This window comes from Mustela erminea, chromosome 7 (genome assembly GCF_009829155.1).
Source record: "Mustela erminea isolate mMusErm1 chromosome 7, mMusErm1.Pri, whole genome shotgun sequence".
NCBI lineage: Eukaryota > Metazoa > Chordata > Mammalia > Carnivora > Mustelidae > Mustela > Mustela erminea.
In genome coordinates this window covers 116185042-116199678 of record NC_045620.1, presented here as the reverse complement: position 1 = coordinate 116199678, position 14637 = coordinate 116185042, and the positions used below count along the sequence as shown (strand labels likewise).

The following is a 14637-nucleotide window of genomic DNA, read 5'->3' as shown; positions in this document are numbered from 1 at the left end:
CATAAAACAATTGTGGTTTTCCAACTACAGAACCAAGATATATTTTATTAAATGTTCAGAAATACGGCAAAATGAATAAAAACAACTCAAAAAGTAAAACTGCAATTAAGATATAGATTATACAAACGTTTCAATAATGTCCTTTGAAAGCATTTCACTCTCTAGGACACCAGTAATTATAAGAGGTACCACCAATATAACAACCAGTTTCACGGGGAGGTGCGGGGGCAGGGGAGAACCCCCACATTAAACACATACTTGGATACAAATAGCTAACGTAGTTATACCAATTTCAAGAACATTAAAATGTAATGTATCCTTTTGGGATGCTGAAAATGTTCTATTTCTGGATCTAAAGGGCAGGTTAGAGTATGTTGAACTTGTGTACATTTATCACACTGTACACTTGATTTGTATACTTTTTTTACTTGATTTGTATCTACATTTAGTTCAACAAAAAAATTTATGTAATGTACCTACTCCATACACATACAGCTATCAACTGAATGAATTCTTGATCTAAATACGAAAGGTCAAAGGATAAAGCCTTTAAAAGAAAACATAGAAAAGTAACTTCATGACATTGACACAAGCAGAGATTTCATAAATGGAAACAGAAAAGCACTAACCAATTGATAAACAAGACTATAAAATCAAGCACTTTGATTCACCAAAACACCAAGATCCTGGAAGAGCTAAGTTAGAATTGAATATACCTGCAATGCACATAACCAACAAGACTGTAACCAGAATATGTTAAGAACTACAAATCAATACGAAAAATAAACCGCCTAACAGAAAAAGGACAAAAGGCTTAACAGATACTTCACAAAAGCAGAAACCCAAATGGCCAGTAACATGGGGTCCCAAATATGAAAAGGGACTCAACCTCATTAGTCATCAGGAAAATAAAATTAAAACTATATGCAATACCATTATGCACCAGTCCAGAATAACTAAAAATAAAAAGTCTGACAATAATAAGTGCTGACAAAGAGAAAGAACAACTAGAACCCTCAAACATTGGTAGTGGGAGTGTAAATTTGTAAAAACACTTTCCAGAACTTCAGCAGAATCTACTAAAAATGACCACACCATAACCATGACTTAATAATTCTACTCTAAGGTACATAACCAATAAAAATGCATATACATGTTCATCAGGGGGAAAAAAGTACAAAAATGTTCATTGCAGGGGCATCTGGGTGGCTCAGCCAGTTAAGCATCCAACTCTTGATCTCAGCTCAAGTCTGGATCTCAGGGTCGTGAGTTCAAGCCCTGCACTGGGCTCCATGCCCGCATTAGGTATGGAGCCTGCATACATACATAAATAAATTCATTGCAGCAAAACAACCAAACATCCACCAACAGTAGAATGGATAAGCTATGGTATATTCACATAACAGAATACAGCAATGAGAAGAAACAAACCACAACAAGTGTTAATCTCCTAAATTTAATATTGTACAGAAGAAGCTCAAATAAGATATACTTTATGATTCTATTTTATATAGATTTCAAAACCAAACAAAACTTTTCTACTGTTAGCAGGAACACAGTAAGGGTTGGGGATTCCAGTACTGATATGTTTCTTGAGCTGGGTACTAATTAAATAAATGTGCTTATTTTGTGGAAATTCATCTAGTTGTACATTTTTCTACATGGGATGTCACAATTCTATGAAAATCTTAGATAAAATGGGGACCCAGCTGGTGAATCAGGATTTCTTTTTTTTTTTTTTTTTTTTTTTTTTTTTTTTTTTTAAAGATTTTATTTATTTTATTGACAGAGAGAAATCACAACTAGATGGAGAGGCAGGCAGAGAGAGAGAGAGAGGGAAGCAGGCTCCCTGCTGAGCAGAGAGCCCGATGCGGGACTCGATCCCAGGACCCCGAGATCATGACCTGAGCCGAAGGCAGCGGCTTAACCCACTGAGCCACCCAGGCGCCCTGAATCAGGATTTCTAATCCTTTCCCACAAGCAACACTCTTCACCGATACCATACTCAGAGACTTAACTAGCAGTAGTCCTTTATCACCCCCACTGCTCTTCAGGATTGAAATAATCAGTATCTTTGTCCATAGTTCCTTTATGCCAAGCACTTTAACATTCATTCATTCATTCAAATACTTACTGAATACCTACTATGCACCTACTGTGCTGAGTACTTAAGATACAAAAAACGAGCAAGACAATGTTCCTAGCTTCGAGGAGTTCCTACCCTTATTGAAGACCACACACACACGGAGGCACCTGCGTGGCTCAGTCAGTCAAGCATCCAACTCTTGGTTTTGCTTCAGGTCACGATCTCATGGGTCATGAGCAGGAAGTCTGCTTGAGATTCTGTCTCTCTGTCCTTCCCCTCACTCATATGCACACTCTCTCCCTCTTTCTCTAAAATAAATAAATCTTTAAAAAAAGAAAGAAAGAAAAAGAAGACGACAACCACACATACAGAAAACCAAATAAATGTACAGAGATACACACAGGACATTATGGAAGTACAAAGGAACAACAAAAACATCCTGGGAGAGGTCAGGCATTAGGACAGCCTTCGTGTGGGTATGAACACCTGAGTCTTTTTAAAGGAGTGGGAATTATCCAGGCATAGTGCATTCCAACAGAGCAAAGAGCTTGTGTAAAAGCACAGCGTATTTAAAGAAACAACTGCAGCTGCTACATGTTGCTTAAGGGTGTTAAAAACAAGGACTGGGATGGGGTGAGAAGGAGTGGCCCAAGAGATAGGAGGATGCCAAGTCATGAAGAAATTTAGACCTTTCCAACAGGCAAGATGGGTCAATAAGATTTATGCAAAGGAATTATGTGGTCAGACAGATTATTCAGGGAGTGATGTAGAGGATGAACTGAAGGAGGGTAAGGCTGGTAGAAAGAAGGCTGGTTAAGAGGCAGTTATAACTGTCTTGACAGAAGATAGTAAGAGCCTAAAATAAAATAAAAGCTATACAAAATATAGAGAAAATACAGAGTTTAGACACATTATGCTGCTGGTCTAGAGATGGCACTTTGAAAACCACTAATCTACACTACAGGTTGGCATATTTTTCTCTAAAGGGCCAAATAATAAATATTTTAGGCTTTATGGGCCACAGGCAGTTTCTACTACACTTCTTGGTTTATGTTTGTTTTTAAACCCTTTGAAAATTACAAACTGTTCTTAGCTAGTAGACTTGACCAAGATAAAGGCTGTAGGTTGGATCTGGGCTGCGGGCATAATTTGCTGATCCCTGCTATACACGGGTAAAGAAGTGAGGATTAACCTTCCCAGGAGATTAATTTTCCTAAAATGCTACTTCCATATTAGTTCCCTACTCAGAAACTTCTCCCTTGGTCCTGACTGCCTGCTGAGCAAGTCAAACCACTATGCTACACAGCACTCACAGGCATCCATACTCTAGCACCAACCTACTCCTCCGGGCTCAAGAACTATATACTCCAGTACGAATCTTACATTCTTATTAAATTGACCTCCTTACATTATTTGCCTCTGTATTTTGTGGTTTTCCCCAATGTTCTTTTCTCCTCTCTAACCGAACTAAACACCATTCCTTCAAACCACAATTCAAATCCTACTTTGAAGTGATTCCATAATCCTCACAACTCCTAAAAGCACTACTTCAATGGATCCAAAGTTTATTTGCTATCTTATGACTTACTTCAAATAAACTGTAAATTCTTTGAGAACAAAGAACAATTTATACTTTTATCAAAGGGCTAGCATATAACAAGAGATAAATAAAAATGAAAGCATATATGTGTATATATACATAACATATACTTAAACACACACACACACTCTTTTTTTTTTTTCCTCTGAGCTAGCTATGTAACTGAAGCAAATGTGATTTCACCCTTACTTATAACAGTAAGTGAATACTTTAATTCTATGGACATTATCTGAATGCTGTAGGAAGGATAGAATGACAATCCACAATCACATCTGTCTCTCCTTTAACTCAAGTTTTCAGAGCAAGTTCACTAGGGAAACAATAATAACAGAAGTAAAAGTTTTCCATTGGTCAATGTTACCAACATAGGCACACTGCGATACTATTAAGTTACTAGACGAAGTCAAAGTTTACTTAACTATTTTTACTTCATTTATTTTTTATTATTTATTATTATTTTTAAAATATAAAATAAGTTATATATTTTTTTAAATATAAAATACGCTTTAACAACTACATTGCTTTAAATTCACCCTTTATTACTACTTAAGTTTAAAATCACACATAGACACACACACACACACACACGCCACACATGCTTTGAATTTTTTAACAATAAGTTTCTCTAGGACAATTCAAATTATCAAAATGGCATTATTGATTTCACTGAGTATTTAGGGAAAGAAGATTACATTTCAAATTTTTAAGAAAATAGTCCATTTTAGGAATTGTTGAATCACTATATTTTATAGCTAAAACTAATATAACACCGTAAAAAAAAAAAAAGTAAGAAAATAGTTCATTTTCATTCACTACTGATAAATAGCTATGATCAGAGAATGTTCTGAGCTGGATTAAAGGATTCTTCTTATAACTGAGATTACTGAAGAAGTCTTTTCAAGCCCAAAGTGTGAGCCATACTTTATTTTACTACCCAAAAAATATTCAAGAATGTATAAAAATTCCTCAAGAATCATTTGCCCAAATTTCAAGGCAAACTACATTAAAAAGTATAAAACACTTATAGAAAAATATAGAAAAGAAAACCAAAAGAAATAAATCAAAAGATGGCCATGAAAGTGAAAACTGAGACTTGAAAACACATTGAAGAAAGCAGCTTACTGACTTGTAACCCAGAAAATACAATTATGCATTGATAAATTGAATATTAATAATGCACTTAATGGAGGACAAGCCCAGGAGCCAGGGACTCTTCTATTTCTCAATTTCTGTTCTGCCACTGGCTAGTACCGAGTCTTGGGCACATCCCCATATGCAGAACAAGAAAAGCTTAACTGACATTCTCAGACTGTGGGAATTGATTAAACGTTTATGAAGTACTTTAGGATCATGAAGGGAAGCCAAATGTCACTTGCTTAGTACGAAAATACAGCTACCTGTTAGGCTTGCAAATCCGATCATTAGGATTCTTTTGTGTCTACTTAACACAGCAAATCTTCAGTGAGTCAGTAAAGTGCATGTATATGGGAGTCCGTTTAGCAATTTCAGAGAAATGAATTTTCTTCCAAATCTTTGTTGTCTCACAAGCCCTGTCACTACCCAACCCAACTATGTGCAAAAGGAAACATGATGCGATCCACAGTAAAGTTAGCTCTAGTTACTGACAAGCCAACAGCAAATGACTGAACACTATTAGGAATCACAGTGGAACTTTCTTTGTTAACTTACCAGAAATGTGACTCCTGAAAGTAATCCCAGGAAACAGTCGTCCTAACAAGACGTTCGTTAAAGGGAAAGTCCCTAGGCTTTCTTACATAAAGACGTCTAAAATGTTTGCAGACAGTGTCGACAGAAGGCTGAATTCGCGCAGACCCTAATCTAATTCGCTAGGTAGTTCCAGCACCTGCTCGGTGGTGAGCGACTGGAGACTGGCGAGGCTGCTGAGCAAAGTGCTGATGCCATCTCCAGCTGCCCCTTTCCGCGAATGACAGTAACAATGAAAACACTGACAAAAGAGCTGGGAGGCCACCCCAAGCCACTGCTTGGCAATACTTCCACCCTACCCCCAACACACAGGAGCGGCACAGCCCAGAAAAGGGCCTCCTCTGCCAGACCTCGCAGGCGGAGACCTCGTCTCTCGTCTGGCAGCGTGAAAAAGTACTACCCGGCACTCCTTCCCAGACAGCCGAGCACCTGAAAGGTGAGGGGCACGCTGCCCGTCTCCGAGCCGCCGGCGGAAGAGGGACAAGACTTCTCGCAGGAGACGGGTGAGCGGAGCCCGCGGCGCCCACGGCCAGACCCAGAGAACCGCCCGGGTCGCGGGCGCCTCTCGCACCGCCGGCGGGGAGCAACCGCGAGCTCAGGAACGCGCGTCCCTCCCTCGGCTCCGGGTGGGGGAAGCCGGGCTCGGGCGCCCGGGCGAACCGTCCTCCCGGGGGTGGCAGCGCTCGGCCGCCCGCTTCCCCGGAGCCCCAGGAGGCGACAAGTAGGCTCGGGTCCGGGAGCTCCGGGAGCACCTTCTTGCCTCGAGCCCGGTCCCGAGGGAGGGCGCGGGCTGCCAAGGCGGCGACTCTCCCTCTCGCCCAACTCCGGGGTGAGCGAGAGGGCGCCCGGCCCCGGGCTGCCCGGCGGGATGCCACCCGGGTGGGGGAGGCGGCCAGGCCGGCCTCCGGGCCGCTCCCTCCCCACGCGGTCCTCCCGCCGCCGCGCGGGGCCGGGCCGCCGACCTCGGGCGGCCGGGCGCCGGGCCAGGCGGCGGCGGCGGGCTGACGGGCCGGCCGGCCTGGGGCCCTACCTGAGGCTGTGTACCAGCTCCCGGCGTGACTGGCTTCCCGGCAGACCACTCGGTTGGACATCTTGGTGCCTGTGCCGCCTATGGTGCACGAGGATGAATGAGGAGGCGGCGGCGGCGGCGGCAGGAGCGGCTCCGCGAGGGGACGAGACACCACGGGCCCAGCCCAGGAGGAGGCGGCAGCGGGGAGGGGATCAGCCCGGCCCAGGAGGAGGAGGAAGAGGAGGAGGAGGCGGCGGCCCAGGAGGAGGAGATGGCAGCCGGGGCGGTGGCGGCGGCAGCAACAATCACCACAAACTCCGGCGACCGCCGGAAGATGGGGCCCGCGGCGGCTTCACCGAAGCCCGGAAAGCCCCGGCCCCGGCCCCCAGACTCGCCGCTGCTCCCCAGCCGCGGCTGGTTCCGCCGAGCCGCCCCCACGGCCCCCTCCCCTCCCAGCTGGCCTCCCCGAGCCACCGCCGGTGACCCCACCCCCGTGACTCCGCGCCCGCCCCCTCCCCCCACCCCCCGCGGGACTCCCCGCACCCACCCCCACCCCCGGCAGGGCCCTCCTGCCCGCCCGGCCGCCGGCCCGCGGGCCCCGCCCCGCCCCGCTCCTCCTCCAGCCGCGCGGCGAGGTTAACGGCGGAAACCGGACAGGCCAGACGGCATCTGGGGTCGGGCGGCCCCGCGAGGAGGCAGCGGCGGCTGCAGCTCCGCGCACACAAAAGCCCAGGGCCGGGGCCTGAACCGGGGAAGGCAGACCCAGAGAAGAGCCAACGCTTCCTTACTCGCCACTCTAACGGGTCCTGCCCACTGAGCATGCCCAGCAGCCGCGGCCAGGCCCGCCGAGGAATCTCAACGTGCGCGCTCCGCTCTCCGGGGTTTAGCGGCAGCAGCGGCTGGGGGCGGGGGGGGGAGCTGCGGGCGGGGCGGGGGGGGGGCGGGAGGCAGGACGCAGCCGCAGGGCAAGCCCCCTCCCCCAGCCAACTTCCTTAAATGAAGAGCACCGAGGGCTCGCCGTTGCGGCTTTCCAAGAGGACAGTCCGTCTCTTCCTCCCCCCACCTCCTCATACACGAATCTTCAGTGGATTCACACCCCCAAGGTCTCAATCCTAGGGATGCAAGCCTGTGGCCACGCTGGGAAGTTCATTTGTAGAAGCAGGCACATGGTAGTGTGCCTGTGGTCTCTGCAAATGCTAGTTTTTGCTTCACGGGGCCACCCTTACCACCTAATCTTGGCTTTGACACTGTAAACATTTATCTTGTTTCATTTTATACGGATGTAGGTGCATGCCTTAACTCCCTAATTAGATTGAAGCGTGATATAGCTACCCTGTTATTCTCATCTATGAAGAGGGGATAATATATTCGAGAGCTGTCCCTAGGATTACAAGAGTTAATAAATGTAGAGCTTGACACAGTATGCATACAACAAACATTATTTCCAGTCCTTCCTTCTCTTATAAATCCCACTATTTCACATAAGTGTTAGGAATAAAGAATTACTTTAAAATTACAGAAGAATCACAGGAAAGTGGGGTATCTTGGACCTCGGAGGAAGTGTTACGAAGTAGATCATTCCAAAATTGGGAAGAAAATAAACGAAATTTGCATGTCTTTAATGAAAGATTTGGGTTAAAACCATAAAATTGTTATATCTGAATTTCATACTAAACAGTTCATTGGTAGAGTTCAAAGCAAATAACGGGCTGCCTAATATTCAAGTTTCCCTAGCGCCATAATATATTTATTTTTAATTTACTGTCCTGTTCCCACCCCTCCTCCCACTTTTTCAACTTTAAGCCCCAAGGATCTTGTGTGAGGTCCCAGGCATAAAAGCTTCATCAATTACTGGAACATTTCTGACTTTCGCACCTTTTCTACAGTTATTAGATTAAATATCCACCGTTATGTATTTCTTTACTGATTTTTTAACCCCCTCACTTTGCCACTAACCTGCCAAAATAGCAACATGTAATGCAGAAAAAGACAAAAAGAATGTGCCAAATAGCCGATTTAAAGATAACAAAAAGGCGGGTTGCAACTCTAATTCCACCATACTTTTCCCGGAGCACCAAAAATCAGTGGTAAATGATGGCGTGGTAAACTAGTAAACTTTCATCATAAATTTCAAGAAAAGGAAAATGGTCGATATGGTTGACATGGCATTAATAAGCAGTGATAGCTCTTGAAGTTAATGATTCCTGATTCTGTTTCTATGACCCAAAACAAGGAGTGGAAGGGACACTGGATACAATGAACTTCATATTTCATATTTCAGCTTTATATTTCAGGCTGGTCAAACTAGAAAATCAGATTTGAGTCATGACTCTGTTCCTCACCAGCTGTGATCATGGGCATCTAGTAATATAACCTTTTCAAGCCTCAGTCTTCTCATCTGTCAAATGCAAACAGCAATATCTGACTCACAGGCTTCCTGTGAGAATCATTTTACTTAAATCATTTTAATTCACTTTACTTAAAGTGAAAATATTCTGAAAACAATTTATAAGCTAATCTTTGTTTCTTATCATTATCCTCTGCTCCTAGCAACAATCCTAGGACTCATTCCAAACTAGTAACCTAATTTAAATTTAAGCTTCCTCCCTATGAAAATGTACTGTTAGAGGCTTCTTTCCCCAAAGGATTATTCTTACTAGTCAACCTGTTTGGCAATATGTACAATTCCCATATTATTAACAATTTCCATTATATCCACCAGGGATTCGGGTTGGACACTCCATAAACAGTCATAGCAAAAGTTAAGATGGAATTCCTCAATAAGAGAGTCCTTATAAAGCAGACTTTCATAAGGCGCCACTAGTCCTAGAACCCAACATATGTTCTAAAAAAGCATGTCCTATATTCACTGCATCAGTCTGTATTAGCAAACAACTAGCACAACCACAATATCCATCAATATGAGACTTAGTTACATATCCACCCATTAGAAGGAATAAGGTGGTGCTGTATACTGGTATAGAGAGCTAAAAAAAAAAAAAAGGAAAAGGCAAATTGCAGAGCAATGTATAAAATATGCTACCATTTGTGTAAAAATAAATACTTTAAAAATATATTCCCATACACTTGCATATACACAGAATACTTCCAGGAGGAAACACAATAAATTGGTAACAGTACTTGTTTAGGTGGCTTAGGTGCAAGGATGGATAAAAGATTTAAAATTTTGTGTATCTCTGGAATTTCGTGCCACATATAGTACCTAAACACACAGACACACACAAAAAAAACATCTTTAGGCTTGATTTCTGGAATCTAAATGGCAATAGTAAATTGAACATTTTTATAATTTACTTATCCATGGCAGACAGCTTGAGGAGTCCACTAAATACTAAAAGCCCATACCCAAAAGATATTCTAGAATAAAACCACAGAGTTTTGAAAAAAATCAAGGCTGAGAGACAAGTTTAGCATAAAGATGCTATTTTGATTTCAATTAAAACTGGTACTCTAAGAAAGACAAACACTATTATGATTTCTCTTACATGTAGAACTTAAAAAAACAAAATGAATGAATAAACAAAAAAGCAGAAACAGACCCATAAACACAGACACAGAACAAACTGGATGTTGCCCGAGGGGAGTAGGGAAGGGGTGGGAGGTGCATCTTCCAGTTATGGAATGAGTAAGGCACAAGGATGAGAGGCACAGTATAGGGAATACAGTCGATGGTATTGTAATAGCATTGTATGGTAACAGATGGTAGCTACACTTGTGAGCACAGCATAACTTACAGAGCTATTGAATCACTATGTTATAAACCTAAAACTAATGTAACATTGTGTGTCAACTACACTTCAATTAAAAAAAAAAACCCTAGGAGTGCCTGGGTGGCTTAGATGGTTAAGCGTCTGCCTTCGGCTCAGGTCAAAATCTCAGAGTCCTGGGATAGAGCCATGTCAAGCTCCCCGCTCAGTGGGGAGTCTGCTTTTCCCTCTCCCTCTGCCCCCGCCCCTGCCTCTCCTGCTTGTGCTCTCTTTCTCGCTCTCTCTCAAATAAATAAAATCTTAAAAAAAAAAAAAAATAGTACTCCAATCTAACATTGTTTGCCCTTCCATCAGAAGCTAAGCTTATTAATATTCATCAAATATTTAACTATGTACCTGACAATGTATATATTGTACATATTTACAAAATACATATTTTTTGTATTATGTACTTTACAAAGTACATATTTAGTGATTCTTATTAAAAGTCTGTTCACTCCCAATTTTTTAATAAATTTTGTAAAACTTTTTTCATATTTATTGTTAATATTATTTCAAATTTCCAGAAATGAAATAATAGTTAAAAGGTTTTAAGGGTTTTATTTTTAAAGCTGATAAGAATTTTTTTTTTTTTAAAGAAAATACATATTCATTACTGCCTGGCCCCTTTATATCTGGTGACCCATTTTCCACTATTATATTACTTTCCTACTTTTTTTTTTACTGGTCAAACTCAGCAAAGACCAAAATACCAAGAAAAGTGAAAGGTTAAAAGACCTAGAATGCTCTCAATATATCCCATCATTATTACTTCTGTCCATCTTTTTTAGCTACCTTATTCAAGGATAGACTCTTGAAAGAAATATGTTGAAACTATTCACTTAGCTCCCCTAAATTAATGGAGATCCACATAATGGAAAACACTCATTTCATATCCCAGAAGTCCAATTTAAATGTAGAGATTTTTAAATAAATAGATTCTCAGTGATAGCCATTTGCAGCTTTCGACTTGGTCCCTTATTTCTACAGTGTGATATATGTATCAGGCCTCCCAATTTGTTAATGCCTTTTTGGAATCCAGTCCAGAAAAATACCTGGCTATAATATTTTATACTACCCCTACAGCCATTCTATCATGTTTCTAACAGGAAGTTATCAATCTCAAAATCCCACTATACCTTCTCCTAAATGAAATTTAAGCAAAGGTTCAATATTCTTCCCATAGGATCATCAGAATTAAGTAAACAATGCTGTCATTCTATCCAAACCATTTTTCTTTTTTTCAGTTCAAGGTCTCCATTTCCCCTATGAATCTATGCCTGACTTGCTCTACTGGTCCTCCCACTAACCTACCTACCAATGTAATTCAAGAATTCACTCTATAGGGGCACCTGGGTGTTCAGTGGGTTAAGCCTCTGCCTTCCGCTCAGGTCCTCATCTCAGGGTCCTGGGATTGAGCCCCGCATGGAGCCCTGCATCCCATCAGGCTCTCTACTCAGCAGGGAGCCTGTTTCCCTCTCTCTCTGCCTGCCTCTCTGCCTACTTGTCATCTCTGTCAAAAAAAAATTCACTCATAACATACAGGTTTTTCTACTCTATTTCTGTATTTGTTTACTAAACAATAACTTATCCATTAAGCGTTCGAAGGGTAGGAATGGTTTCTATAATACAATTGCCAGCTACATGTAAAATACATCATCAAAGTATAGAGAAACTTGCTTGACTCGTTCCTATTTCATCAGCTTACAGGAGTAAGTGATGTTCTCCATTCCCATGGTAAAATAAGGTTGAACTCTTAAAGCTTATAGACTACACTTTTTAGGAAATTCTCACATGATTGCAGGCTCCTCCCCAGGTTTGTGTACATAACTAACACAGGTCAATAGTGTTCTCCAGCTAATTTATGCCAGTTGCACTAGGTACTACCATTACATAATTTAATTAAATATTACATAAACCAATGAAACAAAAACACACAATGCAAAAGGTGTACAAAAATTAGGTGGAGGGGCACCTGAGTGGCTCAGTGGGTTAAGCCTCTGCCTTCGACTCAGGTCATGATCCCAGAGTCCTGGGATTGAGCCCCGCATCGGGCTCTCTGCTCAGCAGGGATCCTGCTTCCTCCTCTCGCTCTCTCTGCCTGCCCCTCTGCCCACTTGTGATCTCTGTCTGTCAAATGAATAAATATAATCTTTAAAAAAAAAAATTAGGTGGAATGCTTTGGAAAGATTAAGTTAAAAACTGTCAAATCAGAAGCAGGTAAGAAGACTGAAGGCTGGAGAAAAAAATCAAGAAAAAAAGCTTAAGATTCTATAAATTACTGCTCAAATGTCTAACAGCATACTCTACTCTCAAAAACCCTGATACTAAATGTGCAGACCATACACTACAGGAGTGGTTTGAGGAAGAAAAATGATACAGAATTCCCATCAGAGAACCCAATCACAGAGAAAAGATTGGAAAAGAAATATTAACAAGTTAATATAGATTATTATGTTTAAGTTTAAAAAAGAAACTGTTCAATGTCATTTATGATTTCCTACCATGACTCACTTTTTCATTTACCAACTAGATATAAGGGTTTCTACTATACACACGCAAGAGGATATGGATTTTCCCCCAAAAGAAAAATTCTAAGCACACCTGAGAGCATTAGAGCAGAGGGTAATATAGGATTAAGGGAAAGTAGCATTAAACTGGGTTTGAATCCCTGCCCCAAACTTACTTCCCCTATAACCTTGAGCAAGTTAACTAAACCTCATTTTTCTCAACTAAAAATGAGGTATTAAAATTAAACCTACCTCACAGGGTTTGGCAGATTTACAATTCATGTATTTAGCATGGTGCCTGGCACATGATAAGGGCTTGGTTAAGTAGCATGTGCACTGCCAGCAAAAGATATGTCTATTCTCAGCTGTTACTTTAAAAAGTATCAATTTCAAGATTGAGTAATTTAAGCCCCAACTCAAAGATAATATAACACTAGAAGTAATGTAGCACTAGGCAGGGTACTGCATTACTTCTAAATGGTCTTCACCAGAGGTTCTATCAGAGTGCCTTGAAGAGTTTTTGTCAAATTCAGAAGCCAGGCTCTATCACAATTTAATCAGGTTCTCCAGGGCTATATATATATGAAATATATTTGAGAAGATCCCAAGTGGCTCTGATGTAAATCATAGATGAAGAACTGCTGTAAGATGGTAAAATTATTGATGCTTTAATAAAAAATTACCCAATTAGTACTTAATCAAATGTTAAAATACCACAAAAAAGACTTGGGCAGATTAATGTAGGAAGTTAGCCAAATAACCAAAATGTATCAGATAGAATTAGTATTTGCAGAAACTACTACATAAGCAAGAGATCCCAATCTTCGCACATTTTTCCTATGCAAATTATACACATCTGCAAGTTTAAATCAAAACCATGTCACCTTGCCCCAAGTGTCACTCCTACTGAAATAAGCTTTTCCGGTATTAAACTTAAGACATACCTCATTAGCATAGCTCGTACCTCAACTTTGTTTTCACATGTTTAGCTTGGACACACATCTTTAATGTGCTTCCAAAGAAGGGTTTTTTCTTTTCTTTAAGAAAACTCTATGCCCAGTGTGGGCCTTGAACTCATGATCCTGAGATCAAGAGTTGCCTGCTACCAACTGAGCCAGCCAGGTGCTCCCAAGGCAGGCTATCTCAACCTTTGCATGAATTGATATTTTGAACTGGAAAATTCTTGTGGATGGAGGGGCGTGCAGGCTGGCCTGTGTGTTATGAAATATTTAGCAGCATTCCTGGCCATTACCCACTAGATGCCAGTAGAACTCCACCTTACTTGAGCAGTGACAACCAAAATGTTTCTAGACACAGCCAAATGTGCTCTGGAGTGAAAAGGCAAAGTCATTCCCCGCTGAGAACTACTTCCCTTAATATTCTTCCTGCCTGGCTTTCTTCAGTTTTCTTTTTCCAGAACTAATGAATTATCTTAGTTTTTTCATACAGGACAAAGTAAGCAGACCCCCAAAAGAGGACTGGCTGGTGTTTTTTATTGCCAAAAGCAGCAATGATGTGAACTCACACAAGTACTCCTCACGTGGCTCTCTAGCAGCAACACACTGGCAGAACTGGGTTTGAATGCCATTCAAGCACTTACCAGCAGTGTGGTCTTGAGCAAGTCACTTAATCTCTCCAAATGTTTCCTCATCTGCAAAATGGGAATAACAATATCTGCTTTGTAGAGTTGCTATATTAAAGATAATTTAAGTAAAATAGTACTTATGCCTGATACGCAGAATTGTAATAAAAAACAGCTATTACTATATTACTACCACAAAGGTTTATAGCAATGAAGGATATTGCACAACCTCCACAACCTCCGCAATACCCCAACTTCACTGTGCATCAGGGTCACCTGTGATGTTAAAAACTGAAGATGCCTAGATCCCACCCTCCAAGAGGTCCAAGGATAACGTTGAGAAAAACTGGCTGAGCTT

The 14637-nt window shown here is 41.6% G+C and overlaps 1 protein-coding gene across 2 annotated transcripts in view; it reads right to left on the bottom strand.

Annotated features, from left to right (window-relative positions):
- Positions 1-7297, bottom strand: part of MEMO1 (mediator of cell motility 1) — a 116029-nt gene extending 108732 nt beyond the window's left edge. Inside the window, exons 1-2 of one of the 2 annotated variants that reach the window (XM_032353046.1) lie at positions 7209-7297; positions 6442-6519 (exon numbers count right to left, since the gene is read on the bottom strand). In XM_032353046.1, the coding sequence (XP_032208937.1) occupies positions 6442-6502 (61 nt within the window). In that variant the 5' untranslated portion in view covers positions 6503-6519; positions 7209-7297. Of the gene's footprint in view, positions 1-6441; positions 6622-7208 lie in introns of those variants that run through there. The other variant, XM_032353045.1, reaches the window with a different exon arrangement.
- Between the last annotated feature and the right edge of the window lie 7340 nt (positions 7298-14637).